The 26,631-nt window shown below is 41.6% G+C and overlaps 1 protein-coding gene across 15 annotated transcripts in view; it reads left to right on the forward strand.

Moving 5' to 3' along the window:
* KIF1B (kinesin family member 1B) overlaps window positions 1-26,631 on the forward strand; it is a 150,191-nt gene that overhangs the window by 81,015 nt on the left and 42,545 nt on the right. For 2 of the 15 annotated variants that reach the window (XM_044282048.1, XM_044282059.1), the window contains exons 13-22: window positions 1,790-1,825; window positions 7,290-7,534; window positions 9,814-9,893; window positions 10,069-10,144; window positions 11,196-11,246; window positions 13,589-13,668; window positions 13,750-13,856; window positions 14,599-14,682; window positions 16,475-16,655; window positions 16,956-17,028. In XM_044282048.1, coding sequence (XP_044137983.1) covers window positions 1,790-1,825; window positions 7,290-7,534; window positions 9,814-9,893; window positions 10,069-10,144; window positions 11,196-11,246; window positions 13,589-13,668; window positions 13,750-13,856; window positions 14,599-14,682; window positions 16,475-16,655; window positions 16,956-17,028 — 1,013 coding nt within the window. Of the gene's footprint in view, window positions 1-1,789; window positions 1,826-7,289; window positions 7,535-9,813; window positions 9,894-10,068; window positions 10,145-11,195; window positions 11,247-13,588; window positions 13,669-13,749; window positions 13,857-14,598; window positions 14,683-16,474; window positions 16,656-16,955; window positions 17,029-21,317; window positions 25,343-26,631 lie in introns of those variants that run through there. The other 13 variants (XM_044282052.1, XM_044282060.1, XM_044282058.1 and 10 more) reach the window with 11 other exon arrangements.

Below are 26,631 nucleotides of genomic sequence, written 5' to 3' on the forward strand. Positions count from 1 at the left end.
CCTTAACCACTTCCCATCCGGGCCATTTACCCCCTTCCTGACCGAGCCATTTTTTGCAAATCTGACATGTCACTTTATGTGGTAATAACTTTGGAACGCTTTTACTTATCCAAGCTATTCAGAGATTATTTTCTCGTGACACATTGTACTTCATGATAGTCATTAATTTGAGTCAATATATTTCATCTTCATTTGTGAAAAAAATCCCCAAATTACCAAAAATGTTGAAAAATTTGCAATTTTCAAAATTTTTATTTCACTGCTTTTAAAACAGAAAGTGATACCTCATAAAATATTTATTACTAAACATTGCCCATATGTGTACTTTATGTTGGCATCATTTTGTAAATGTCATTTTATTTTTTTAGGACGTTACAAGGCTTAGAATTTTAGAAGGAATTCTTACTTTTTTTTTAAGAAAATTTCCAAAACCCACTTTTTAAGGACCAGATGAGGTCTGAAGTAATTTTGTGGGGTTTACATAGTAGAACCCCCCCCCCCCCCATAAATGACCCCATTGTAGAAACTACACCCCTCAAGTTACTCAAAACTGATTTTACAAACTTTGTTAACCCTTTAGGTGTTCCACAAGAATTAAAGGAAAATGCAGATTCAATTTCTAAATTTCACTTTTTGGGCAGATTTTCCATCTTAATCAATTTTTTTTCTTTAACACATCGAGGGTTAATAGCCAAACAAAACTTAATATTTATTACCTTAGTTCTGCGGTTTACATAAGCACCCCACATGTGGTCATAAACTGATGTAAGGGCACACGGCAGGGCGCAGAAAAAAAAGGAGCACTATATGGTTTTTGGAAGGCAGATTCTGCTGAACTGGTTGTTAGATGCCATGTCCCATTTGAAACCCTTTTTCTTTTTCTTTTTTTTTTCTTTTTTTGACCGATTGTCTTAGGTAGGATCTCATTTTTTGTGGGATGAGGTGACTGTTTGGTTGGTACTATTTTGGGGTTCATACACCTTTTTGATCGCTTGGTGTTGCAATTTTTGTGATGTAAGGTGACAAAAGATGGCTTTTTTGGCACTGTTTTTATTTTTTTTGCGGTTTTCACCTGAGCGGTTAGGTCGTGATATTTTTTTTAGAGCTCATTGGAATCTGCCTTACATTTAGAAGCGGTGGTGGATCCACCGAAGTTATGTAGAGGCCGGCACCGCTTCATAACTCGGGCAAATCCACTGCTAGGTATAGGGGTTTATTAAGACCGGCGTCTAGAACGGCAGTCTTAATAAATGACCCCCAATATTCCCTCCTATAGAAACAGACACAGGCTGATACTTTTAAGGCCAATATAGGAGATAGTATCTAATTCTAAACCACATAGATAAATACGACATACATCTTTATACTAAATCATTAAACCAGTAGTTTTAAAATATTTATGGGATTATTTTCTTTTTCTTTTCCTATTCTTGCTTTATTGTGGTATCAATTTAATAAAGCACCAATTTAAATGTATTTTACTTTAGTGGTGTGATATAAATAGTTTTTTTTTGGCCATATTTAAATAATTGTTACAAAAACACCCTAATCACACTGCAGGATCTTTTTGATAATCCTTAGGACTCCAGTACCAGGCACAACAATATGGAGGGTGCTAGTCAGGAACTCCAATTTGGTGGCCACATTATGCCAATTGGAGGAGTCCCATGGCCTAGACCTCAACCATTACACAATCATGGCCTAACCTAACAAACTCTCTAAACATCATGGAGTGTTCCTGATTGCTAAAAATTGCTTCCATCTTGTCTTTTCTCCTGCCTTCCATCAGTTGATTCCATTGACGACAATTTCCTCGGAGTGAAATGTGTGTATATTGATAATCTTTGTTCCCATCAGCCTTGCTTTTCGGTTAAGCAACTTAAAGCTGAATCTTGCATGCCAGCACAGACCACAGTGAAATCCCAGACAGAATTATGGAGCTTAGAAAAAAAATTCTCCACAGTTTGCCCCATGCATTAAAATAATATGGCAGCCACTTAGATGTTGCTCAAATAACTTTTTCTGGCATAAGTGGCCAATTTAGCAAATCTGGAGTGAAAGACATATTAGATCTAGAAGAAGTATTTCTTGGGACTTGTTTACATAAGAGGAGCAAGAAGGAATGTAAGTGATGGGTATGTCCACCTATGAGCACCAGGTTACAGCTTCAAGTAATATTTGGGAAAACCTGAAAATACATTGCATTATTTGTATTGATTCTGAGCTGCACTCACTATTCTGCTAGTGGAGTCACTGTATACACACATTATAGTGCTCTGTACTGATCCTGAGTTACATCCTGTATTATGCTCCACAGCTGTACTCACTATTCTGCTGGTGGAGTCACTGTGTACATACATTACTTATCCTGTGCCAATCCTGAGTTACATCCTTTATTATACTCCAGAGCTGCACTCACTATTCTGCTGGTGGAGTCACTGTGTACATACATTACTTATCCTGTGCCAATCCTGAGTTACATCCTTTATTATACTCCAGAGCTGCACTCACTATTCTGCTGGTGGAGTCACTGTGTACATACATTACTTATCCTGTCCAGATCCTCAGTTACATCCTGTATTAAACTTCACAGCTACACTCCCTATTCTGCTGGTGGAGTCACTGTGTACATACATTACATTACTTATCCTGTACTGATCCTGAGTTACATCTTGTATTATACTCCAGAGCTGCACTCACTATTCTGCTGGTGGAGTCACTGTGTACATAAATTACATTACTTATCCTGTACTGATCCTGAGTCACATCCTATATTATGCTCCAGAGCTGCAGTCACTATTCTGCTGGTGGAGTCACTGTGTACATACATTACTTATCCTGTACTGATATTGAGTTACAATCTATGTTATATTCCATGGCTGCAGTCACAGTTCTACTGGCTGCCGTAGGGAACAGGATACTAGTATTTTTAACAGACATGTCTATGGAAGTTTAAACAAGCTCCTGGTAACGATCAGATAAGCATCCAGTGCTTGGTCAAGATAGTCAAAGCATTAACTGCATATACAAACAAATTGAATATTGGCGATCTCCGCTCCTGAAGCGTGCAGAAATGTCAATTCAGCACAGTGATTCACCAGCAGAATTATGTTTGCAGCTCTGGAGTATTATATAGAATGTGACTCAGGATCAGTACAGGATAAGTAATGTTTATACACAGGGATTCCTCCAGCAAAATAGTGAGTACAGCTCTGGAGTATAATACAGGCGGTAACTCCGGATCAGTAATATATGTTAACAGTGACTGCACCAGCAGAATAGTGAATGCAGCTCTGGAGTATAATAAAGACTATACCTTAGGATGCACACAGGATAAGTAATGTAATACTATGTTTACTACGTTACTTAGATTTTTATGTAGATTCATTCTTTTTGTAAAGTGGTGCTCATTGGTGGACTAAGGCTTTAAATATTGCCATCTTACTATAACGGAGACGCATGATTTATCAGATTGATAAGTTATGTTGGCTTCTGGGATTCCTGCAGTTGTAATGAGAGTGTCAGTAATAGATCAGAGCCAATGTGCATAGGGAAGGATGCTCCCTACATGCTTGGATACTAGGAAAGCCTATAAGTTAAGGTAACTCTGGGTAACATTGAGAATTTATGTAACGTGCTGTAAGGATCTGTCTGAGATTTCCTGCCTATTAAGAAATTCTCTGCTGCTGCGCTGAGGATACTGCTGCTGGGTGAACCTGCATGATAGCTTTGCAGTCTCTTACCAAGTGATCGCCATGTTCTCCTGCTAATGGCTCCTGAATTCTGTACCCTTTCCTGTCAATAGTTCTAGTATCGAATTACCAGATAATTTCTTTTATTTTTTTTCGCTCTAACTTTTTTATTTTTTTTAGACCTTCAAGAGATTTTATTTTCTGATGCAAATTAATCTTAGTTATTTAACTATTTATATACTTCATATTTCTCACAATTTTCTTGACTTGCTGTCACTATGCAGAAACATTCTTGCTGACTGTTAGATGCTGAAAACCCACCTTGATCTTCGTCCACAGCTTTGTGTTTGTTACGGTGTATCAGGCAATCCTGTGTACTTAAAGGTGTTGTCTCAAGAAAAACATTCTACCGTTTTCAAACCAGCTCCTCGATCTGAACATTTTTGTAATTGCATGTAATTGAAAATTTAGCATAGCCGCTGAGTTATTCCATAAAATGTATCTGTATAGCCCCACCTGCTTTTTATTTTTTACTTATTTCTTTGACCTGCTCACTGACAAGGCCGCACATGCTCAGTTTTATCCTCCAACTGCCTCCTGAGCGGTGATGGGAAGAGCATGGACACGCCTCCTGAGCTGTGATAGGGAGAGCATGGACACGCCCCCTTAGCTGCAGCAGAATAGACACTCCCCTTGAGCTGTCAGCTTGATATAAATCTAGCAGAGTAATGAATGAGGAGATCTCTGGATCCATGTGATGTACAGGGCTGGTTCTAGCTTTGTTAGAAAGAGATCGCCATGTACTAAATAATGTCTGATTTTCATTTTTTACATTAGTCATGGGATAACCCCTTTAAGTTACAGTGATTTTCTTTTGTTTTCATGGCCTGTCGTTAGCCTACAACATCGAAAATCTGATTGGCGGGGGACCTCCTGCTTATCAGGACGACGGCAATTCAGTATTTTGGCTGGGGCTGTGTCCTCTTTGTTATTTACACAGGTAGAGCACCATACATATGCTTGTGACTGTGCCTGGTACTGCATTTTAGGGTGTTTTTTTTTTTTTTTTTGCTGGACTTTGCAGGATGGAAAAATGTGGTACACTACGCTTTCCCATTCTGTGGAGTCCTGAAAAAAAGTATGCATTAATGTATACTTTTTTTTTTTTTTATATATACAATAGAGCTCTATGGTGACGGATGCCACTGTATGGCATCAGTCTGAGGCATCCGTTAACGTATGTTTTTTTTTTTTTTTTTTGTGTACGTTAAACGTATGGCAAAAACCCACCTTTTTAGTTGCATTCATTTTAACTCCAGATTAGTAGCACTTTTCTGCACTGATACATTGTGACAAATTGCAGCTTAGTGGGCTGGACAGATTTTGTTTAAAGGGAATCTGTCAGCAGACTTGTACCTATGACACTGGCTGACCTGTTGCAGGTGCCCTTGGCAGCTGAAGACATCTGTGTAGGTCCCATGTTTATATGTGCCCCCATTGCTGAGAAGAATTAAGTTTTAATATATGCAAATGAGTCTTTGGGCGTTGCTTTCTCTGCAACTCCCGTGCCCTTCTGCACATTGACAGGGCCATCAGTGGAAATATGATCATGCCTGGAGCTGACTTCTCCTAAAGTCAATCAAAGTGCAGAGGTCGCAGCAGTTGCAGAGACAGCAGAGCCTCTAGGTGTAATGGCAACGCCCCTGTTGCTCCTAAAGGCTCATTTGCATATATTAAAACTTAATTCTTCTCAGCAATGGGGGCACATATGAACATGGGACCAACACAGATGCCTTCAGCTGCTAAGTGCAAATTCAACAGGTCAGTCAGTTTTAGAGGTACAAAGCTGCCGACAGATACCCTTTAAGCCTCTAAATGTAAACAAGAATGTTCCTATTCACTGATTGCTAGCAGAAGTCCTGTAAGTAGTGAGTAATTGATATACAAAGCCTATAAGAAATGTATGTGTATTTTCATTTTACGTTTATTAAGCTTTATTTGCCTGACTGGATGACCCCTTCAAAATCTTATCTGCTTTCCTTCTGGTCTTGCTCGCTTTTTTTGCATTTAATGGTTGGTCCACGATTAGGAAAATTTGGCTAATTCTTCCCCCTAACAGCACTACAGCTGTCCATTGGTTGTGTTTAGTACTGCAGCTCAGCACTATTATAAAGTGAATGAGGCCTAGCTTCAATACCACACGCAAACTGTGGGCAGGAGTGGCACTGTTTTTGGAAAGAAGTAGCCACATTTTTCTATTCTTGCACAATCCTTTTACCAATACTAAACCACTGATTGGCTTTGCTGGAAGATCTCTTTGCTCTGAGCTCAAATCCTGTACAATGTTGTGCTGCTCTCTGCTTTTTGCTCATGATTAAAAAAAAATATGGAATTGACACTTTAGGATGTAGCTTGTCACTAGGGATGTGTCCAGTGTTTTCTGAAATCTTCTCATTTGTGTTATATGTGTATAGGGTTATTCCACCTACAAAGGCAAACTCTGTTTTCAATGAACTACTTTAGTAAACCCAAATCCTGAAACTTCTCATAGGTCCATATTGTGTCCATATTTTAGGAATGCCTATAATAAAAAATATTGCACAGGCATAGTAATAGTGCTGACCATGGCCGCTACTCGTATGCTTGCTTTCATTTTATTGTATCTTGCAAAATGATAGTTGGAATCTGGTTGTTGCCCAGTTGCACTACTTTTGATACATGACCCTCAATGCGTGTGATTTCTATGGTCCATCACATTATCACATTCCTGCACCATCTAGAATGGAGAATATGGGTTGCCATCAGATGCAGTGAATAGCAGGAAGGACCCTTTCTTATACTGGATCACTACACAGGCACATTAGCAGGGACCCCACAGATTTTTTGGATGATGGTCAGCAAGGTGTTCTTTAGAGCTAGTCTCCTCTACCTCAGAAATGTCCGTAGCTACCCGCTTGGTTGGCAGGAGCTTTGTTTTGTACATTGGAGCTTTAGAGGTCCATTGCACTCAGTAGAGTTCCCACTACCACAGCACAATGATGAAGACATTTCCAAGCTGTGGGTTGAAGGGGCACTATTATTCTAGTGATGAGAGTTTCAGCTGATGGACCCGCCTACACTATGAAGTGTAGATAAGTAGACTGTGGAAGTACACTGTGAGCTGTGTAGATTTGTGTTTGCCAAAGTCACTCTGTAAATTGCATCCGGATGCCACCACCGCCATTTTGAAGTGTGCCATGCACTAGGACGTGACTCTGCAAGATATATCTGTAGATTGTTTGTTTATATTGATCTGTCTATAGGTATCATCTATTATAATACATATAGTACATTGGTGTATTTAGTGTTGTGTTATTAATGTTGGATTAGGTAATTCCACCATTCATTCGTATGATTGTAAAATTAAGAACCTCCCCTCCCATAGTTTACTTTTCACTTTCATCATTCTCCTCATTTTCCTCACTTACTTGTGCTTTTAGTGACCTTCTGAGTTGCCATCATGAATGATGTGATGCAAGTTTAGTAGTCTCTCCCGTCTCTCACTGTGGTTTCCCTCTCTCCTTGTTCCTCTACCCTTGGCTTTTCTCCTGTGTTCAGCTCTTCCTTCTGTGACCTGCCTTCCTCTGTCAGACATCAATGATAACCAGAACCTTAAGAATAAGTACTTGCTATCCAATGAGAATCAACGGCCTGGCCATTTCTCCACAGCCTCCATGAGCTCTCTGGCATCCTCCCCATCATCCTGTTCTCTCAGTAGTCAGGTGGGATTTTCTACTGTTGCGAATATCCAAGAAAGGATCATGTCCACCCCCGGAGGAGAGGAAGCCATTGAGCGGCTCAAGGTAAGCCTGAATTCCTTTGCACTTTCTGCTATGGCGAAGAGTAATGAATGGAGCTTCAGCAACCATACACAGATTTCCACCATGTAGTGTGGATGTGAAGTCATCTGCAGAGAAATGGAGAGCTCCCAGTGTTGGTGAAAGATCAGCCCACTCAAGGAGGTCTTTAAATTCAGAATTTTGCAAAATTGAATTGTGGGAGTCAATTTGAGACCATAACAAAGTGTGGCTTTGTTTTTAATATGGTCTCTTGCTTATTACATTCATGTATAGCACTGATGTAAAAATGCTCTCCAGGGTGAAGTTCCATCCAGTATGGGTTATTGGCTCATGAACAGGTTCTTAGAACTGCTATTTTCTAGGCCTGAAGAAAAATCTATAACTACTAAGATAGAGCTTAATCTATTTACCATGACCCATAGACCACATGGAATGATAACTATGTAAAACTGCGATTTTTCTCTGGACTTTACTATCCTCTTTACAGCCCATTGTTTAGCACTCTTATACAATTTCCTGTTATGAAATCTTTCTCTATGCTGTTTTTGTGAAATTCTTAGAAATTCTGTAATGCAAGTGCCATGGGGTGGGCCGTTAAAAATTGTCCCATCACATTTAATTTTTTCCGATGTTCACTAAAGCTTCAGTGTAGTGGTCAAAGATGTTTGCTTTTATCGTAAAGCCCAATCACTCTGTACATCAAGATGGAGATATAAAAACTAGTGCAGACAACCGCCACCATGAGGCATTGCTATGAGCAAACCCTGTACTGGATTGTGGATAGAGGACAGAACTTATTGTGTGCAGGACTATCCAAGGTTAAGTGCCTCCTGAAGGAAAGCTTAAGCACAGTTGTAGAGTAGGGCACAGAGTAGGGCACAGAGTAGGGCATTTCTTCCATAGACAGCCAACATTTAATAATGATGATGTCTACACCCTACAAATTCCCTTTAGTTCTTCCTTCAGGATACGTATGATGGAAAGTAGGAAGATTTTAATATTCCACAGCAACACTATATAACTCTTGCCTTCACACGGTATAGGAGATAATGATGGGAAGTTTGGGGGGCAGCCCTCCTCCTTTCTACTGCTCCCTGCCCCCATCCAGTGGCTCTCTAGTGGTACAAGACAGAGCCCGCACAGTGAACAGTTCTCCTATTGTGTGCAGCGTAGAAGTGGCTCAAGCTGTTGTACATTGCATTTATATGCAAAATGCAAAGAATGGACCTATTCTTGGACATGATTTCCACAGCACTTGGATCACACCACCCAGTGCCTGATATAAACAGGAACATTACCATGAGGCCTTGTTTTTAGTGCAGGTGCCATCTTCTGCAAGTTTTCATCACATTTCTTATTTATGATCTTGCTGGAGAGCCAGATCTAGTTATGTAGGTTTCGGATAGAATATTTGAATCAATTCCTCACAGTTTTCAAGATCTTTGCTTGAAGTCGTTGAATAAAAGCTTTCATTGCTTACTTCTGGAAAATAAGGACCTACCGTGGTCATGTGATGATCACTTAGGTGCTTGGCTACTTAAAGGTAATTCCTATATTGAGGACCTATTCTCAAGATAGGTCATCAATATCAGGTAGGCGGGACCCTGACTGCCGACACCCAGGCAGCTCTTGTGTGTCTTCTCTTCACTGTTCGTTGACATTGCAACAGTGAGCAGGGTAATTACAGCTCCTCCGACCCTACTCACTTCAATGGGAAGGAGCAGACTGAGTGTAACTGCTTGCAGTTCCCTGTTGGCAATTCATTCATTCATGAGCTTCTGATGGGAATAACAGAGGAATGGCACAGTTGGCATTATTTGAAAAGATGTTGCAGAATGGTCCTTTAATGCAATTTCAGTTGTCTACTAAAACAGACATATCAAAAGTGGTGACTGGTCTTCTTGAAGTATCATTAGCTCTGTATTTGAGTTATTCCTAATTCAGAACACCTCAAACTCAAAGCGAATATTTTTTGATGTCCATATTTCATATATGCCGCATTCTCCTCTTCGACGTTAACTCTACCTGGTACTTGTAATATCGGAGAAAATGATGAGTATAAACTTGAAATTCTGAGGAGACAACAGAATTCTAATAAGCATATCGATCCAATATGAGACATATCTATACTTCAGTATATTGAATTAGGCCATTGAAGAAGTAACATCCATCCTTTGTAATCCAAGAAACCCGAATCCTGACCTGGAAGACATTAGGAATCCTCATATTCTCGATATGAGAGGTGTTATGCCTGTTTCTTATCATGTCCAATCTTCCTCTAGGAATCTGAAAAAATTATTGCAGAACTCAATGAAACTTGGGAGGAGAAACTTAGAAAAACGGAAGCTATCCGTATGGAGAGGTATGATGAACCAACAAGCTTCTACTCTCTTTCTTTACTGTCCTACATTCTCATGGATTCCTTACAAATTTCGCAGCCTTTTCGAATCTGCAATAATCGAGGCAAGCGCTAATAACCTTGTAGACGGAAGGCTGTGGTGATACTTGAACTGATCCGTCACACCTTTTCTTTTTAGAGAGGCGTTACTGGCAGAGATGGGGGTGGCAATTCGAGAAGATGGTGGAACGTTGGGAGTCTTCTCCCCTAAAAAGGTAGAAACCTTAAAAATGAACTATAGCCAGTTTTTAATGGTGTTGTGCCTAGGCCTTTATATATCAACCTCTCATTAGCGCTGTGTGCTGTAATGTATAGTTAAAGGAGTATTCCATCTAAACCAAAATATTTTGCTGCGGGCTCAGAGGGGCTTAAAAATATTGACCATTTTCTGCATGTCGAGCAGGAGGGACCTGGGTTGCATTTGAACAGTAGCAATGGGGAATTGTTGACAGTGAGTATATCTCCTTTTAATGTTATAACCCCTCTGATCCCACTGTAAACTATATTGGCATGTATGGTGCCACTATTTTGCAATCTGGATTATTTTATACCAGTTCATGGTATTTCTGGAGGGGTGTGCTCAATGGTAGCACTTTTGCATTCCACTTATTATGTGTGACATGGTTTATACCTACTGCATTATTTTATAGAGAATCTTTAGTATGGATAAGACACCTTTAATGTATTTGCACCCTCTAAATGTCTGCCTGACAACAAAAGCTGTGATCAGGAAGGGAAGGGGCTCAAATCTACCATGTGCTATATGAAAGTACAACATGTCATCTCTCATTGAAACTTACTGGCCATTCAGTAGTTCATAGTCAACACTTCTCACCTATCCACAAGGGTCTGATCACTGGGGGTGTGACCACTCGGACTCCCATCGTTCATGAGAACAGGAGTCTCACTGCTGCCCTGTGTCTATGGGGCTGACAAAGATAGCCCAGTGCTGTACTCGTCCCTCTCCGTCAGTCCTTTCGACTTAGAATGTGCGTAGGCGATAAGTGTTGATTATGGGACAACCCAATTCCACTTAGAGGTGGCACTTTAGCTTACCTCTTTCTTTTTTAAAGGGGTTTGTCCTCGATGACCGATGCTGGATGACCAATGTTTGTTAAAACGGTACAATATGCTTGATGTGTATGGTGTACTCTCTTTATCCATTGCAGGGAGTAAAGTGTCCATTTTCAGATCTTCTCTCTATACTCGCCATTTATAAGTGTACTTGAATTTCCTGCCTTCATCTCACATTTCATTCTCTCTCAGATCTCCTCTATGTTTTTTGACGAGTACTTTGACTCACTTTCTACAGATCAGGTCTGTTCTAGTGACTAATTCATAAGCCAAGTCTGTACCCCTTGACCCTAGTAGTAGCACTTCTGGACATAGAAATCTAGCAAATCCTGATTTAGTTTGTTCGAAAGATACAGTAATACGATTGGGTTGCAGTTTCCCCTGTACATCACCCCCATTTAAATAGATTTTTAACTATTATAGCTACCAGCCACACTTCTAATGTAGATGACTGGGTCTCCAAGATGTCCTGCATATGGATTACAGAAAAGGTGTGAAAGGGGCAGCTGTTCCACTATTGGGCATATTTGGAGACTTGATTGTTTTTTATCACCATTGCATATTTGGAAACTGCAAGAATCCCTTGAAATTTTACCTGGTGACACCCTTGGCTTTATGACTTACATGTCTTTAGTTAACACCCCCTTTACAGGATGTGGTAACCCCAACCATGAAAGTTTAGCTCCCCAAGTGTTATCAATAATTGTATTATGTAGATGTTTTACTGTCCTTAGTAGTAGTCTTGGCATTTCACATTGTAGAAGTAAAGAACAGGTCACCCTCCCAGAGTCCTGTGTGGCTCTCAAGTTAAAGGGGGATTCTGGGAGCTGTAGTTCACCGGTTTCAGGCACCTACTGAAACTGGAGCAGAAGTAACAAGTAAAGAAACCCTGAAGGTGATGTCATGTTTCGTCATTTCTGCCTTCCATCTGTCTCTGTCTTCTGTGTGTTTGTCACGTCCTGGCTGATTCTGTACAGATCTCTTCGCCCAACCTCTGCGACCTCATGGCTGACTCCTATGGGGTCTTCTCCCCAAAGAAGGTTTGTCATAGCAGTTAGATCTCCTTCCTAGGATAGATGTCCTTAAAAAGAGAATCATAATGGTGTCTGTGCAGTTTGTTACCTTAATCTTTGCCTCTTAGCAACATTGTTATTTGTACCATGAGTAATTAGGATTTTACCGGTAATATGAACAAAGCACCCATTTTATATTTTAGGCTTCATGCACATAGTCATGTCTTTATTTCGCTCCACAAATAATGGATCTGCAGAATATGGCTACCTTCCATGTGTATACTGCATTTTTCTCAATCCCATTAATAGAAAGGACTATTCTCATCCACAGTATGGAGCAGAATAGGGCATTTTCCATAATTTGCTGAAAATGGATCAGCAAAAAATAGTCAGTGTTCTATACGCAAAAAAATGTGCATAACACACTAATGAAAAATATGGTCGTGTGCATGAGGCCTGAGGGTCTAGGAGTTGTAGTTGTAAGTTCCTCAACTTTCTGATATGAGTTTGTGTTTTAATTCCTTGCTATTTTTAATATCTATTTTTGCTTTCACTGGATATGAGGGTCAACGTTGACCTGGCTTCAGATATACTACAGTATATATGTTAAAACAGTCCACAGACCTTAAAGAAGTTGTCCTGGATTATAATTTTTAAAAAAAATCACTTGAATGTGAATACGCTGCAATATATAGAACAACCCATTGAAGGGGTTGTCTGGTTTCGGGAGAAAACTGGACAGATCTTGGGATTGGCCTGCAATAAAGAAATGGTAGGTACTAACCCCTGGCTGGACTCTGCAGTAGTGATTTCACATCGATATCATGTGACTGCTGCAGCCGGGTGTTAGCATAGGATTTGCCAGGTAAGTACTTACCAGTTCTTTATTGCAGGCTGATCCCTAGAGTTGTTCTCTCTCTTCCTGAAACTGGACAACTGCTTTAAGAAGAGTGGTGCTGTTTCTGTAAGAAGTTAAGAGTTTTAGATAGGTCATCAGTATCTGATTGTTGGGGGGCTGACACTCTGTGACCCCCCCCCCCCTCGCCAATCAGCTGTTTTGAGATGGCCCCGGTGGTCCTGTGAGCTCCCTGCCTTTTTGCAGCTCACCAAGCACAGCTCCGTACGTTGTATACCGGCTGTGCTTGGTATTGTACTGCTCCAAATGGGGCAGAGCTGCTCCTAGGCCACGTGACTGATGAATGTGTCGTCACGGGCTAGGGAAAGCTTAGAGAAGGCCACGCCGCTCACAGGAGCGTCTCTGCCTTCTCAAACAACTGATCAGCAGGGGGGTCCCAGGTGTCGAACCCCCACCAATGAGATACTGATGAGCAACTTTACAGCCAAAACAGTTTTCAGCCTCTGAATTGAAACACTGATCTATCTATTCAGTAGCAGAAAGCAGAGCTTTTCAAAAGCGTAAGGAATTGAAACTTGCAAAACTCAGTTTTACAGTGATGTAATGTTGCATGCATACAACTGGGCTACCCCATTTAAATTGTATATTCTTGGTGGGAGCCTTGGTGGGAGAATTTTTTTTAATCTGTTACTTATCCTATAATATTTTTATTACAGACGCCGCATCTCGTTAACCTTAATGAAGATCCTCTCATGTCGGAGTGCCTTTTGTATTACATTAAAGATGGTATCACCAGGTGTGTTCTCTTACTGTACTGTAATAGTGGCTATGCCCTTGTCGTAAGGACTTGTGATTATAACTGCATTTTTGTCTGCAGAGTTGGTCAAGCAGATGCAGAAAGGCGCCAGGACATTGTCCTGAGTGGCGCCCACATTAAGGAGGAGCACTGTATATTCCGAAGTGAGAGGATGCCCACGGGAGAAGGTAACGATCTTTCTTCCTTTGTGTCCAGTATGCACCTTTGTGTCCAGTATGCATTTTGTTAAATGACTAGTGATCACTACCTGTACATCTGAAGAACACTATATAGCTGGGATGCCCAACCTGCAGCCCTCCAGCTGTTACAAAACTACAACTCCCAGCATGCCTGGACAGTCTACAGCTATTATGGCACGCTGGGAGTTGTAATTTTGCAACAGCTGGAGGGCCGCAGGTTGAGCATTTCTGCTATATAGATTAGGTCAGACAAGGGCTCAGGGATACATTATAATGTATAATTATACAATGCACAAGGTCCTCTTTCTCCTGAATATTTGAGGTAACGTGTGCTTCCTGCTTAGCTGAATTTCTTCATTACATTTAGAATTTCCCTTTGTTTAGTCGGATTTTGCAGATGGATCCTCAATACGTACTTCTCTGTCTGTAACCAAAGCTACACTATTGATCCAGCTGTTCAATGACTTCTATTATAAGAACTGAGGCACTTGTTTTTTCTATGTTGCATAGTGTACAGTAGTTCAGAAGAAAAACGTTATGCAGACATATTTTAGCGGCCCATATGCTTACTCCATCCCCATAGACATTGCTGGATGAACAGTACCTTGTACATGCCTGATTTAGAGTAGAGAATGGGAAGGCAAAGGTGTAACTGAGATTTATCAGACTTGTATTTGCAGAACGTATATAATAAAAATCCATTATTGTTTGTCTTCTCTCTCTCTTCCAGTTATTGTGACTCTGGAGCCCTGTGAACATTCAGAGACCTATGTGAATGGGAAACGAGTAGTTTTTCCGGTGCAGCTTCGTTCTGGTAAGGAGCACAAGTACGATTCTACTCTGGATGCATCCTCTTTTAGGCCTGTATTGCACTGGCCGAGGGTCAGCCCGATCATCATTAACAAGTGTTTGTAGGCACACTCATTAGCAGTGATCTGCCTGTGTAAAAGGGCCACAAGTTACCCGATGAATGAGCAAACGCTTGTTCATCGGGCAATCGCATCTTTTATACAGGCAGAAAAATCATTGTTTGATGGAAGCAGATCGGGATGTCTAATCGCCCTCTGCTGCCAGCACATAATGATTCTGTATGGGGATGAGCAATGGCGTTAGCGATCCCTCCTCCCCAATACTGTGGAGGAGATCACTGCATGTAATAACAGTGGTCTCCTTTACTGACAAACACTGCCTTCCCAACAATCATAAGGCTCATCTGCCAGTGTAATACAGCCCTTAGCCAAAACTGTTTAGTTTCCTCTGAAATCATGTATGTTTGGCCACTCTAGTCATACACGTTAAAATATGTTGGCTAAACGATTGTTTTGTGAATGGCTGTCTTGGGATTCACATCACCGATAGTAATTTTGGTTGTTCTGCTCCGCTATAGGAGCAGAACAGCGAAAATAACAGAACTGCCGGATTCTGCACGTAACCGACATGAATGGAGCTGAACAGAATCCATCAACTACAATGGAGTCCGTTCCGTTTCCTTTTGGGATCCTGTTTTGTTTTTTTACTGAAATAATTTTTTTTGTCCAGTCTTTTTGACCTTATCTGAGAAGGAGGCCCTGAATGGAGCCTCCTACGCAGATGTGAACAAGCTCTTAAAGTGGTATTATATTAGAAGGATCTGCTTCCTCCTGTCCTCAGCTTTCTCCCTCTGGGACCCCACTACTGAGGTCATCTTGGTGGTTCAATATTGCAACCTCATTCATTTAAATAGGGTAGAGAGGCAGTATACAACAGGGACAAGAATGGCGCTGTTTCTGGGGGAAGTAATTGAAGAATTACATCACTTGGATTTCTTTAGGGGTATGTTCATACATGACATAAACGCAGTGAAATAGGTTGAAATCCACAGCAGAAATGTAAAAGATTTTCCAGCTGAGTTTCCACCATGTGTGGCCATACCCTAAACAATTGTTGCTTTGTGTTGTCATGTTGGGACTGTAGTGTTAGGATCTATTGCAGTCATTACTCTTAAAGGGGTTGTCTGCTTTTTTTCTATTGATGACCTGTGCTCAGGATAGGTAATCAACATCAGATCAGCGGGGGGGGGGGGGGGGCTGTTCCCAGCACTCCCGCTGATCATCTGTTTGAAGAGAAAGCAACACTCCTATGAAAGCTGCCTTCTCCTCTCTGTTTACCTGCTCGCCGTCGTAACTGCAGCGGCGAGCAATGTAATTACAACCATGACGTCCCCATTCATTTCTATGGGACGGCACCTGTATGTTCAAGTGAATAGGACGTAGCCAAGTGAATAGGACGTAGCCGTCTCATACAAGTGAATGGGGAGGCCATAGTTGTAATTACACTGCTCGCTGCTGCAGTTGTGATGGCAAGCAGGTAAACAGAGAGGAGAAGGCAGCTCTCGTACTAGCACTGATTTCTCTTCAAACATCTGATCTCTCCTGAGGATAGGTCATCAATAGAAAAAAGCAGACAACCCCTTTAAGCCATGAGAGAATGCAATACTGCTATGTGCCAACATCTCCTCCCACATGAGTAGCTGTACCACTTGCTATGCTGTGTTGTTCCTTCACCCATTTTGTAGTTTACTGCCGATGGTTATATTTTAAGGTCTGTTTATTATTTGATCCTTTCAGGTAATCGTATAATTATGGGCAAGAACCATGTTTTCCGGTTTAACCACCCTGAACAGGCCCGTGCAGAGCGAGAGAAGACTCCTTCAGCCGAGACTCCCTCAGAACCTGTGGACTGGACCTTTGCCCAACGGGAGCTCCTGGAGAAGCAAGGCATTGACATGAAGCAGGAGATGGAGAAAAGGTAGGAGGACAGGTTGTCGAGGCTTCCTTTGCATAATTGCATATATCACATCCATATATTCAGGACGAGAGGGACGTTGAGGGTCACGTTACCATAGGCACATGACTGGCACAAACCATATTGGCTATATTGTGTGTCTACAGCGAAATCTGGACATGCGTACCAGCTAAGAATCCCTTTAATTGCAGCACTGTATTGCATTCTGTCTCAATGGCTGCAGTGTGTTTAGTGGATGGGTTGGAGATTACATTACAGTGCTCAGATGCTTTTTAGTTTAATCGTGATTGTCTTGTGCTGCAGGCTTCAGGAAATGGAAATCTTGTACAAGAAAGAGAAGGAGGAAGCGGATCTTCTTCTGGAGCAGCAGAGACTGGTAAGAAGCCCTGCCACTTTCCTCCACTCTCACTCATATCTCCCTGACACCAGTATAGTTCTGCACTTCTGAGCTTGCATTTTACAGGACACTTATAACCTACAGCACATTCATCTTCTGCAGTGCTCTTATATGCATGCTAAATCTCCTTTTACTATGACGCGTTAAAGTCTGTTGGCTGCCTCTGCTTTTAGACATGTCACCCTTTTGCTAGTAGTTAGGACCGATTTAATACTACATTGCCCCTGACAAATGAGAGGGCACTGCATTATGGAGGAAGGATCTGCTATTGTCCGATGTCTGTGCCGTCCACGTGTGTACTGAACAGACTGATTTCCTCTCATAGTACAGATATATTAGTAGATGCTTGAGGATTGCAACCGTGCCAAATTGTTTGTGAAATAGCTGCTTAAAGGGACAGTATCCCCCTGCCGCAATATCTCACCTATTTTCCCAAGTTTCTAACAAGCTATGTTGGAAGCTTGTAGTTTCTCCATTGGGCTTAGGATATTTATTTTACAATATATTTAATATCTTCCCATTTTAATATTTCATTGATGTTCTGTAAATTGCACATCACCAGATTTGCTTAATGTAATGGTGCGGTGTCCCTTTAAGGCAATAGATGCATGGAGTGTACATCTCACTGACATGTTTGCTGCACAGCGACTTCCCTGAGACTTTTCCATTGATGATCAAGGTCCCGCATGAGTTTGTTGTACAGATTATTTGTATTCACCGCCTTCCAAGCTGCACAGAAGCCATCTTGTGGCCTCTGTCAATATCAATTAGAGCACAGCAGCAAAGTGGCCGTCTCTTCTGCCTGTGGGCCCTGGGTACATCTCAGGGACTGTAGTGCTGAGCTATTGTAGTTCCTCCATATACTGGATGTATTAACCCTTCGTCTGTTGCCTACACACAGAATGATCTCCTCTGTGTGAGGCTCTGTACTGTGCATGTACTCCTTCCTGTCACTGCATGCAGTGTGGATCCTATCTCTTACATCTCAGGACACAATGTCCAGGCCACGGTTAGGGGTTTACATAAAATCTGGGGAGCAGTTATATTTAGGATCAGATGGTAGAAGCAGGGCTCTAACACTACGTGAACTTAGTCATATAGACTGCTGTTCCTTCTGTGCCTAGACTGCAGTGATTTCTCTTTTAAACAAAACTGCAACACGGCAGGAAATTGCTGTTTATTTACCCAGGATCATGGTGAAATATTCACTGGAATGGCACTACGATAGGGTGTGAAGGCGCTTTTTCCATTTGCGAAATCTGAGCCAATGCCAGAATACCTACTCTCTGCAGTCATGACATGAACTGGTTTCCTATAGCAATGATATAGTAAGTGCTCCTCCTTACACCAAGTGCAGCACAAAATGTATTGGGTCTAGGACTCTTTCTCCTCTGCCATTACATTATTGCCAGTCTTTATCCTGCAGGTGGATTTATTTTGCTGTGGAAAGGCCAGCATGCTGACATTGGGTTGTTCACATCTGTAGCATGCAGGTGCGATGTCAGAGCATATTTTGGCCTCCATATAACATATATTATGAAGGCTATAATTTGATAAAACGTCTCACCACCACTTTTACGTAGTTGTCTTCACTATTTCATATTTTTTTGTCTTTTGTAAAATGAGCAGTGTGAGTGCATTCTGTCTAGTGAAAGATGTCAGCACTGTATGGGTAATAATGGCAATTTTTATTTGATTATTTAAGTCTAATTAAAAATTTAAGTCTGATGGAGCTTGTCCTACATGGACACTATAACCATAGCAAGCATTTGAGGTCCTGTCGCATTTCATAGACAGCAGTAATAGTAGCCCACACTGTAGGGGATAGTTCTGTAATCCTAATGTCATACCATTGGTTTGACTTTATAAAGTTATACCATTGATGATGATGTGCTACAATGAGAAAAGAAAATCCAGTAGATTGGATTAGGCTTTGACCTTATACTGTGTGAGCATGTTCGGCTGTGTAGACTCTTTACTACATTCTGTGGTTTGGGGTCCTTTGCCTCAGTTTTTAGCTAGTATTGAAGTTATATTAGATAAAAATAAGGCCATGTTCACAACATGTTTTAGACTTCTGCTGGGCCTTTCGACAGGAGTGTATGTTTAATTACCTGATAATATTCAAAAATAATACCGCAAAGTAATGAGACATATAGAGTGCTAGACAAAATAGCATAGTCTACACACTATTTTGTCTAGCAAAAAAGGTGGAAATGAACCGAGCAGAGGTCAAATGGAACCATAGTTTAATCTTTTAGACTCAGTTTGACTCCTTAAAATGAATGGCTACATCACTGTATATGTCTGACTATGTCATTGGGTATTCTGCTATATTCCCCTAATCAAAAGCCTGGCGGAGGGCTAAACATGAAGTGTACCAAGCCTAATTTAGTAGAACACTTCTTCACCACGTTTTAGCATCGTGTGCATTCTGGGGCAATTGGCTAGACAGACAATTTTTTTAATTTTTGTCAGTGGTGATATTTATAATATTAATCTGACTGTTTCTCTCTAGTCAATGCTTGGATTACTTTGGCTTTTAATAAATTCTATTTTTTACCTTACTGATGGGTGGCCTGCAGATACTCCTCTGCAGAATTATGTTTGCCGTGTTGAGTTATTGCTTACATCTGATGTCAGGCTGTAACTGATGACCATATTATAAGCCTACTTTGGACAGTTTTGGCCCAGTGAGCATGGGCCCTTGACCAAGGGTGGACTGGCCATAGACTGTGCAGTGTATTTTCCCAGTAGACGCCCATAGGGCCACCCAAGCCCCCCGCACTGCCGCTGGCTGGGTATCTACTACTGGGGTAATTATAGGGGTCATTATTAGAGCAAGTCCAGGCAGCACACTGAGGGTAGGCCTGGCTTGGTGCTGTGGCCCACATCTCACCTCCTAAGCCCCTGCTCCATATCTGTATCCAGAAACAATTTGATGAGGATAACAAAACATGGAAGCTAATGATGGCTACCATAGAGGGACAGCTTCTGGGGAGGTATTTTGTGCTGCACTATGGTATTACTACCAACTTGTATAGGCCCCAATTTGAACCCACCTACAACATTGAGGCCACTTTTCAGTTTTGTCCAGAGCCACTTTAAGTTCCCAGTCTGCCCCCTTCCCTTGTCTGTATCAATGGGCTTTCCTTGTAAAGCAGACACTATTGATCCTGCCTGTTTTTCATTGGTTCAGAGTGCAGGCAAGTATTTGCACGGTGGTCTGCGGTGTGCCTCATGCACATGACTGTATTTTTCAGTCCACATCCGATCTGCATTTTTTGCGGATCGAATGCAGACCCATTCATTTCTATGGGGCTGCAAAAAATGTGTGTCATCTGTGTGCTGTCCACATCCGTGTGGCCGTGCCACAAGTTATAGAATATGTCCTATTTTTGTCTGTTGTGTGGACAAGATTTGGCATTTCTACCTGAAAAGTGCTGGATGCACACAGTCTGCGTCCATATTGTACGCATCGCAAAACAGATACGGTCATGTGCTGGAGGCCTAAGACTGTGGTTAAGGGACTGTCTGTAGCTTATCGGTGGCCACAGAGAAGAAATGGTTAATTGAATTTCTCAATCAGCTTTAGGTAAATGCAGATGATGATATCTTAGCAGTTTATAATTAATCAGTTCCTTTCTTTATATGTTAATGAATGTGTTAAGTAATTTTTCCTAGAATCCCAACAGCCCTATTTTTTGTAGAATAAAGCAGTAAATTAGTTGACATCTAAAATAAGGTGATAGTTGTTATCAGATTGTATTAACTAGTCAATAGTAGGGATGTACACACGTCTACACAGAGAGCTCATGTAACACGTCTTTTCTGTAATTCTGTTAAATATATATCTTTCCGTCTGTACTGCAACCAAACTGAGCACCAGCATCTGAAATCTGCATCTACTAACCTGCGTGTACTCACCTTCTTCTTGACTGACCTGTCCTTCTTGCATCTTGGAGTGGTGGGTTTGCTGTGCAGAGATACAGGATTTGGCCTGTGTGCCATAGGCATGGGGATTGTGTTTCCTCCACCTCTAACTCTGCTCTTTTAATGAAGGCTGCTGCCTGTCTTCTCTTCAAAGCTTTCACATGTTTTAGGTGAGGACTATTTCTTTCACTTTTTCAAAAAGTCACCACTTCATTTTTATTTTCACATCCCTATTTTCCTTTATGTTTCGTGTCTTCTTTGTTTTGTCTTTTTATTTTCATGTTTCCATTTTTTAGTTTCTTTTGGGGCCATTTTGATTTTTTTTCTTTCTCAAGGATGCGGACTCAGATAGTGGGGACGACTCAGAGAAGCGATCATGTGAAGAGAGCTGGCGTTTAATCACCTCCTTACGGGAGAAGCTTCCTCCCAGCAAAGTACAAAGCATCGTTAAGAAATGCGGCCTCCCCAGCAGTGGCAAGAAACGCGAGACAAACAAATACCATATCCCTCAGAGACGTCGGCTGAGCAAAGATTCCAAGTGGGTGACCATCTCTGATCTGAAAATCCAAGCTGTGAAGGAGATCTGCTACGAAGTGGCTCTGAATGACTTTCAGCACAGTCGACAGGAGATTGAAGCTCTTGCCATAGTTAAAATGAAAGAGCTGTGCGCTATGTATGGAAAAAAAGATCCCAATGAACGGGATTCCTGGCGGGCAGTGGCTCGGGATGTGTGGGATACAGTAGGTGTGGGTGATGAAAGGATTGAAGATGTGATACCGGTTGTTAAGGGACCAACCGATGTTGATGATCTTAAGGTTCATGTAGACAAACTGGAAGACATATTGCAGGAAGTGAAGAATCAGAACAACATGAAGGACGAGGAGATAAAAGTCCTCAGAAACAAAATGTTAAAGATGGAGAAAGTGTTACCGTTAATGGGCACACAGGCTGAACGTAAGAATCGAGACTCTAGTACTGAAAGTAATAAAGGAACAGCAAGTGAAACAAGTAAAATGGTGTCTGAAGACCCTGAAAGAGATGAACGAGTCAACCAGCTACTGGACAATGAAGCCATGTTCCGCCGAGGACGGTCAAATTGGATGAGGCAGGAACAAATCAAATTTAAGAACCTCCAACAACAGGAAATTGCCAAGCAGCTGCGAAGGAATAACGGTACACACCGTTTCATCCCACCAGAGAATCGCAAACCACGCTTCCCTTTCAAAAGCAATCCTACCCACCGCAGTTCCTGGAGTCCAGGCACTCATATCATCATCACGGACAGGAAGGTCATAGAGGTTAAAATCCCAAAAGAGGCCCAAATTCAGGAACAGGAGGAGGTGGATCCAGACAAACAAATCTGGAGCCCTTATAGCCAGATGCGCAACCAACATTTAAACCAGTACCGGGGGCAACATGATAGCCATGATAATCCATCTGGTCGCTGGAGAAGCAATTCTCTCAATGGGTATCAAAAAGGATTACGACGTGAAGCATCGGGTTCTTCAGAATCCCTTCAGTCCTGTGACTCTCAGCTGACTGACTCACAGAACTTCTACCAGCACCCCAATCCACAAAAACAACAAAACTGGGGTCTATACCATGGCAGCAGCAATGGTGGCAGCAGCAATGGTGGCAGCAACAACTCTTACAACAAACAGGCCGACCGACCTCACCATTACAATCAGTTTGTTACTCCACCTCGCATGAGGCGTCAGTACTCTGCTCCCAACCTCAAGTCTGGGCGGGAGACCACGGTGTGAGCTGCTTTCTGAGAAAGACTGTAAGGTGTTGGCTGCATACATTAGACAGGGAGGTTTTTGCCATGTCATTCCACCCTAAACTGGTTGATCAACCGTAACAGTGTTGGGTGCATTGGAAGTTCCTACTCCTGAATTTTTGTGTGTTATTCTATGTTTGTGGTGCTTGGAGAGAGTGAATCGCATCTAGATTAGTTACTAGAACCAGTGGGAGTCTCTCCATCCATGCTCTCAAGACTTGCTACCTCTCCTGCCTTAAGTATTACTACCTAATCGTCCCATTCACTAAAATAATCCCATATTTCCCATATTGCGTTTTTTTTTTTTCTATGTGACCTCCTATCAAGTGCACTGACTATTTTTTTTTGTTGTGGTAAATTTTTATTCATATTAAAAACAATGTTAAACCACTAGTCAACAGTTCAAGGAAAACCACTCCATATAAAAACCGCAAACACTAACCCCAACCCTAAAACCCATATCCTGACTGTTGGTAGTAGGAGGACAGCTCTGGGTACCAGGGCAGAGATCTGCTTTCCATGTATTATCTTCAGCCTGTCCATTATATATAATCATTGCTTCTCTCTCTACTTCTGATTGCGGTAACATTTAACCACTTTAGCTTTTGTCACTGCCTTGGTTTCGCTAACCCCTCATTTTCTTATGTCAGATGCTACATATTTTATTGGAAATGACATATTAGCAAGGAGTAGAAACTTGCATGGCAATCCAAGGGCAGATTGCAAGCTTTACACAGGCTCACACTAAAGCGCCTGGTGCTTTGCCTTTAAATTTGACAAAAGAAAAAACCTTGAGTCTGCATTAAATGTAGAAAACGCATTGCGTTGCTCTCCGTTCCTGGCCTGCTTCCTTCTGTACAGGATTACATGCTCTAAGCCTGGTGAGTGCAGTCACTGGGGAGCTTCACTTTCCAAAAATCATACAATCTACAAATGTATTAAACCCCAAAAAATAATGTTAAGTACCAAATCCCCTTTAACAAAATAAGGCGTCAAGGCTCTGTCGCCCCCAAAAAGGCAGCGCAGTGTGTAGTCTGCTGCAGGATCCTGACAGGTCCATAGGGTTCCAGTAGGATCCTTTTGCATAAGTGATTTGTCATGTTCGTCATGGATTCCGTTAAAATGGCACACATGATGCCAGTGTGAACAGGGCTAAGCTGAATGAATGACTACCTGCAAGATGCTTTATTTGAGCATGAAAACAGGTTACAGTGTGCATCAGATGCATACTACCTAACTGCTGATTATATACAAATATGATGGCATTGTGCTATATAATCAGTGACCATGAAATTGTATTTGTGTCGTGAAATGGAATGGCGCCACCTAGAGACATTATGCAATAAATGTAACTTAGCACCACCTATTGATGCCCTTTGCAGCAGTCAAACCTGCATATTTGAGGGGTCTTATTATGATTACACAGTCGGCAATCCCTTATGCTGCACCATTCAGTGAGAACATTAAATACAATGTTGGCCTAAAACTTTTGATAGAGCCTTCTTCTATTGAAATAAACATGCATACTTGGTCAAGCCAGGTGTACATGTTTATGCCGAGTTGGCAGAATGAGCAATCATTCAGTCAGCAGCTTTCTAATGTTTAGAATGTGTGCCTACTTCTTATATAAGAAGTGGGCACACACATGTTACATGTGCTCATATCCTGTAATAATTGAGATTATGAAGGGGCCTGAATTTTTCAGATCTGGTCCAGAAAGTTAGAAATGTGCAGCACTACTCCATTGAAATGGCGCTGCTGCTAGATTTGACTTACACTACAGACAGTGTATTGGGCCGGCGATTGCTGCTCGGCCCGGATCTTTTTGTAACTAGCTTCTTATTTAGAATTTCCAAAATATAATATTTTCGTATTAGTTATTTTTTGAAAGCCATCAGCAAGTAGAAAGCTTCAGGATGTTCGGTTACAGATCGTTATGAAGGTTAGCTCAGCAACTTCTTAAAGGAAAGAGAATAGTTTTTTTTGTTTATCACTATCGGCATTGCTTTGATGGGTAGGTAAGTTTGTATGTGCACTATGCTATGTGACTAGCATTGAAAGACAGGTGCAAGTGTCTAAAATGGGGTATGTCAAAGGAAGTAAAGGGGATAAGAATAATGGGTTTGCTTGTTTTTAAAAGCAGCGCCGCTCCTGGGCCTGGGCTGTGTCTGGTATTGCAGCTTAGCCCTATTGTCCCTAAATAAATGAGGATGAGCGCTTTGAGGTCCCAAGGCTGCACTGTATAACCTATGCAAAGTACTGAGCTAGTATTACCCATTACACAAAATTAGTGCTAGATTTTGAATCGCAGGCACATGCATTCCCCCAGCTCCAAAGTGTAAGTGACTTTAAACCCCCATGTAGCTTTAATGACAGCTGGCGCACCACATTGGTAGCAGTATAGTATGATTTACTTTTTGAATGCCTGGGTTTCCTTAGGTGTAGTCACAAATGTGCTTTACAGTGCACCCTACGGAATGGTCCACACGGTGGGCTCCTGGCTGTTCCTGAGAATAGATGTACAGTCATGTGAAAAAATTAGGACACCCTTTGAAAGCATGTGGTTTTTTGTAACATTTTTAATAAAAGGTTATTTCATCTCCGTTTCAACAATACAGAGAGATTAAAGTAATCCGACTAAACAAAGAAAACTGAAGAAAAGTCTTTTCAAGATCTTCTGTAAATGTCATTCTACAAAAATGCCTATTCTAACTGAGGAAAAAGATAGGACACCCTTGCCCCTAATAGCGAGTGTTACCTCCTTTGGCTGAAATAACTGCAGTGAGACGGTTCTTGTAGCCATCTACCAGTCTTCGACATCGGTCTGAGGAAATTTTACCCCACTCCTCAATGCAGAACTTTTTCAGCTGTGAGATGTTTGAGGGGTTTCTTGCACGTACAGCCCTTTTCAAGTCACCCCACAGCATCTCAATGGGATTCAAATCTGGACTTTGACTTGGCCATTCCAGGACTCTCCATTTCTTCTTTTTCAGCCAATCTTTGGTTGATTTACTAGTATGTTTTGGGTCATTGTCATGTTGCATGGTCCAGTTCCGCTTCAGCTTTAATTTTCTAACTGATGGTCTCACATGTTCTTCAAGCACCTTCTGATACACAGTAGAATTCATCGTGGATTCTATGATGGTGAGCTGACCAGGTCCTGCTGCAGCAAAGCAGCCCCAAACCATGACACTTCCACCTCCATGCTTCACAGTTGGTATGAGGTTCTTTTCTTGGAATGCTGTGTTTGGTTTACGCCAAACATGTCCTCTGCTGTTGTGTCCAAATAATTCAATTTTGGACTCATCTGTCCAAAGAACATTATTCCAGAAGTCCTGGTCTTTGTCAACTTTATCTCTGGCAAATGTCAGTCTGGCCTCGATGTTTCTCTTGGAAAGCAAAGGTTTCCTCCTTGCACACCTCCCATGCAAGTTAAACTTGTACAGTCTCTTTCTGATTGTAGAGGCATGTACTTCTACATCAACAGTAGCCAGAGCCTGCTGTAGTTCTCGAGATGACACTTTAGGGTTTTTGGAGACCTCTTTTAGCATCTTGCGGTCTGCTCTTGGGGTGAACTTGCGTGGGCGACCAGTCCTGGGCATGTTGGCAGTTGTTTTGAAAGCCCTCCACTTGTAGACTATCTTCCGGACAGTGGAATGGCTGATTTCAAAATCTTTTGAGATCTTTTTAAATCCCTTCCCAGACTCATAGGCTGCTACAATCTTTTTTCTGAAGTCCTCTGACAGCTCTTTTGCTCTCACCATGGTGCTCACTCTCACTTCAACAGTCAGGAGCACACCAAACTAAATGTCTGAGGTTTAAATAGGGCAAGCCTCATTCAACATGCAGAGTAACGATCTACTAATTAT

The sequence above is a fragment of the Bufo gargarizans genome, chromosome 2 (genome assembly GCF_014858855.1).
Source record: "Bufo gargarizans isolate SCDJY-AF-19 chromosome 2, ASM1485885v1, whole genome shotgun sequence".
Classification (NCBI taxonomy): domain Eukaryota; kingdom Metazoa; phylum Chordata; class Amphibia; order Anura; family Bufonidae; genus Bufo; species Bufo gargarizans.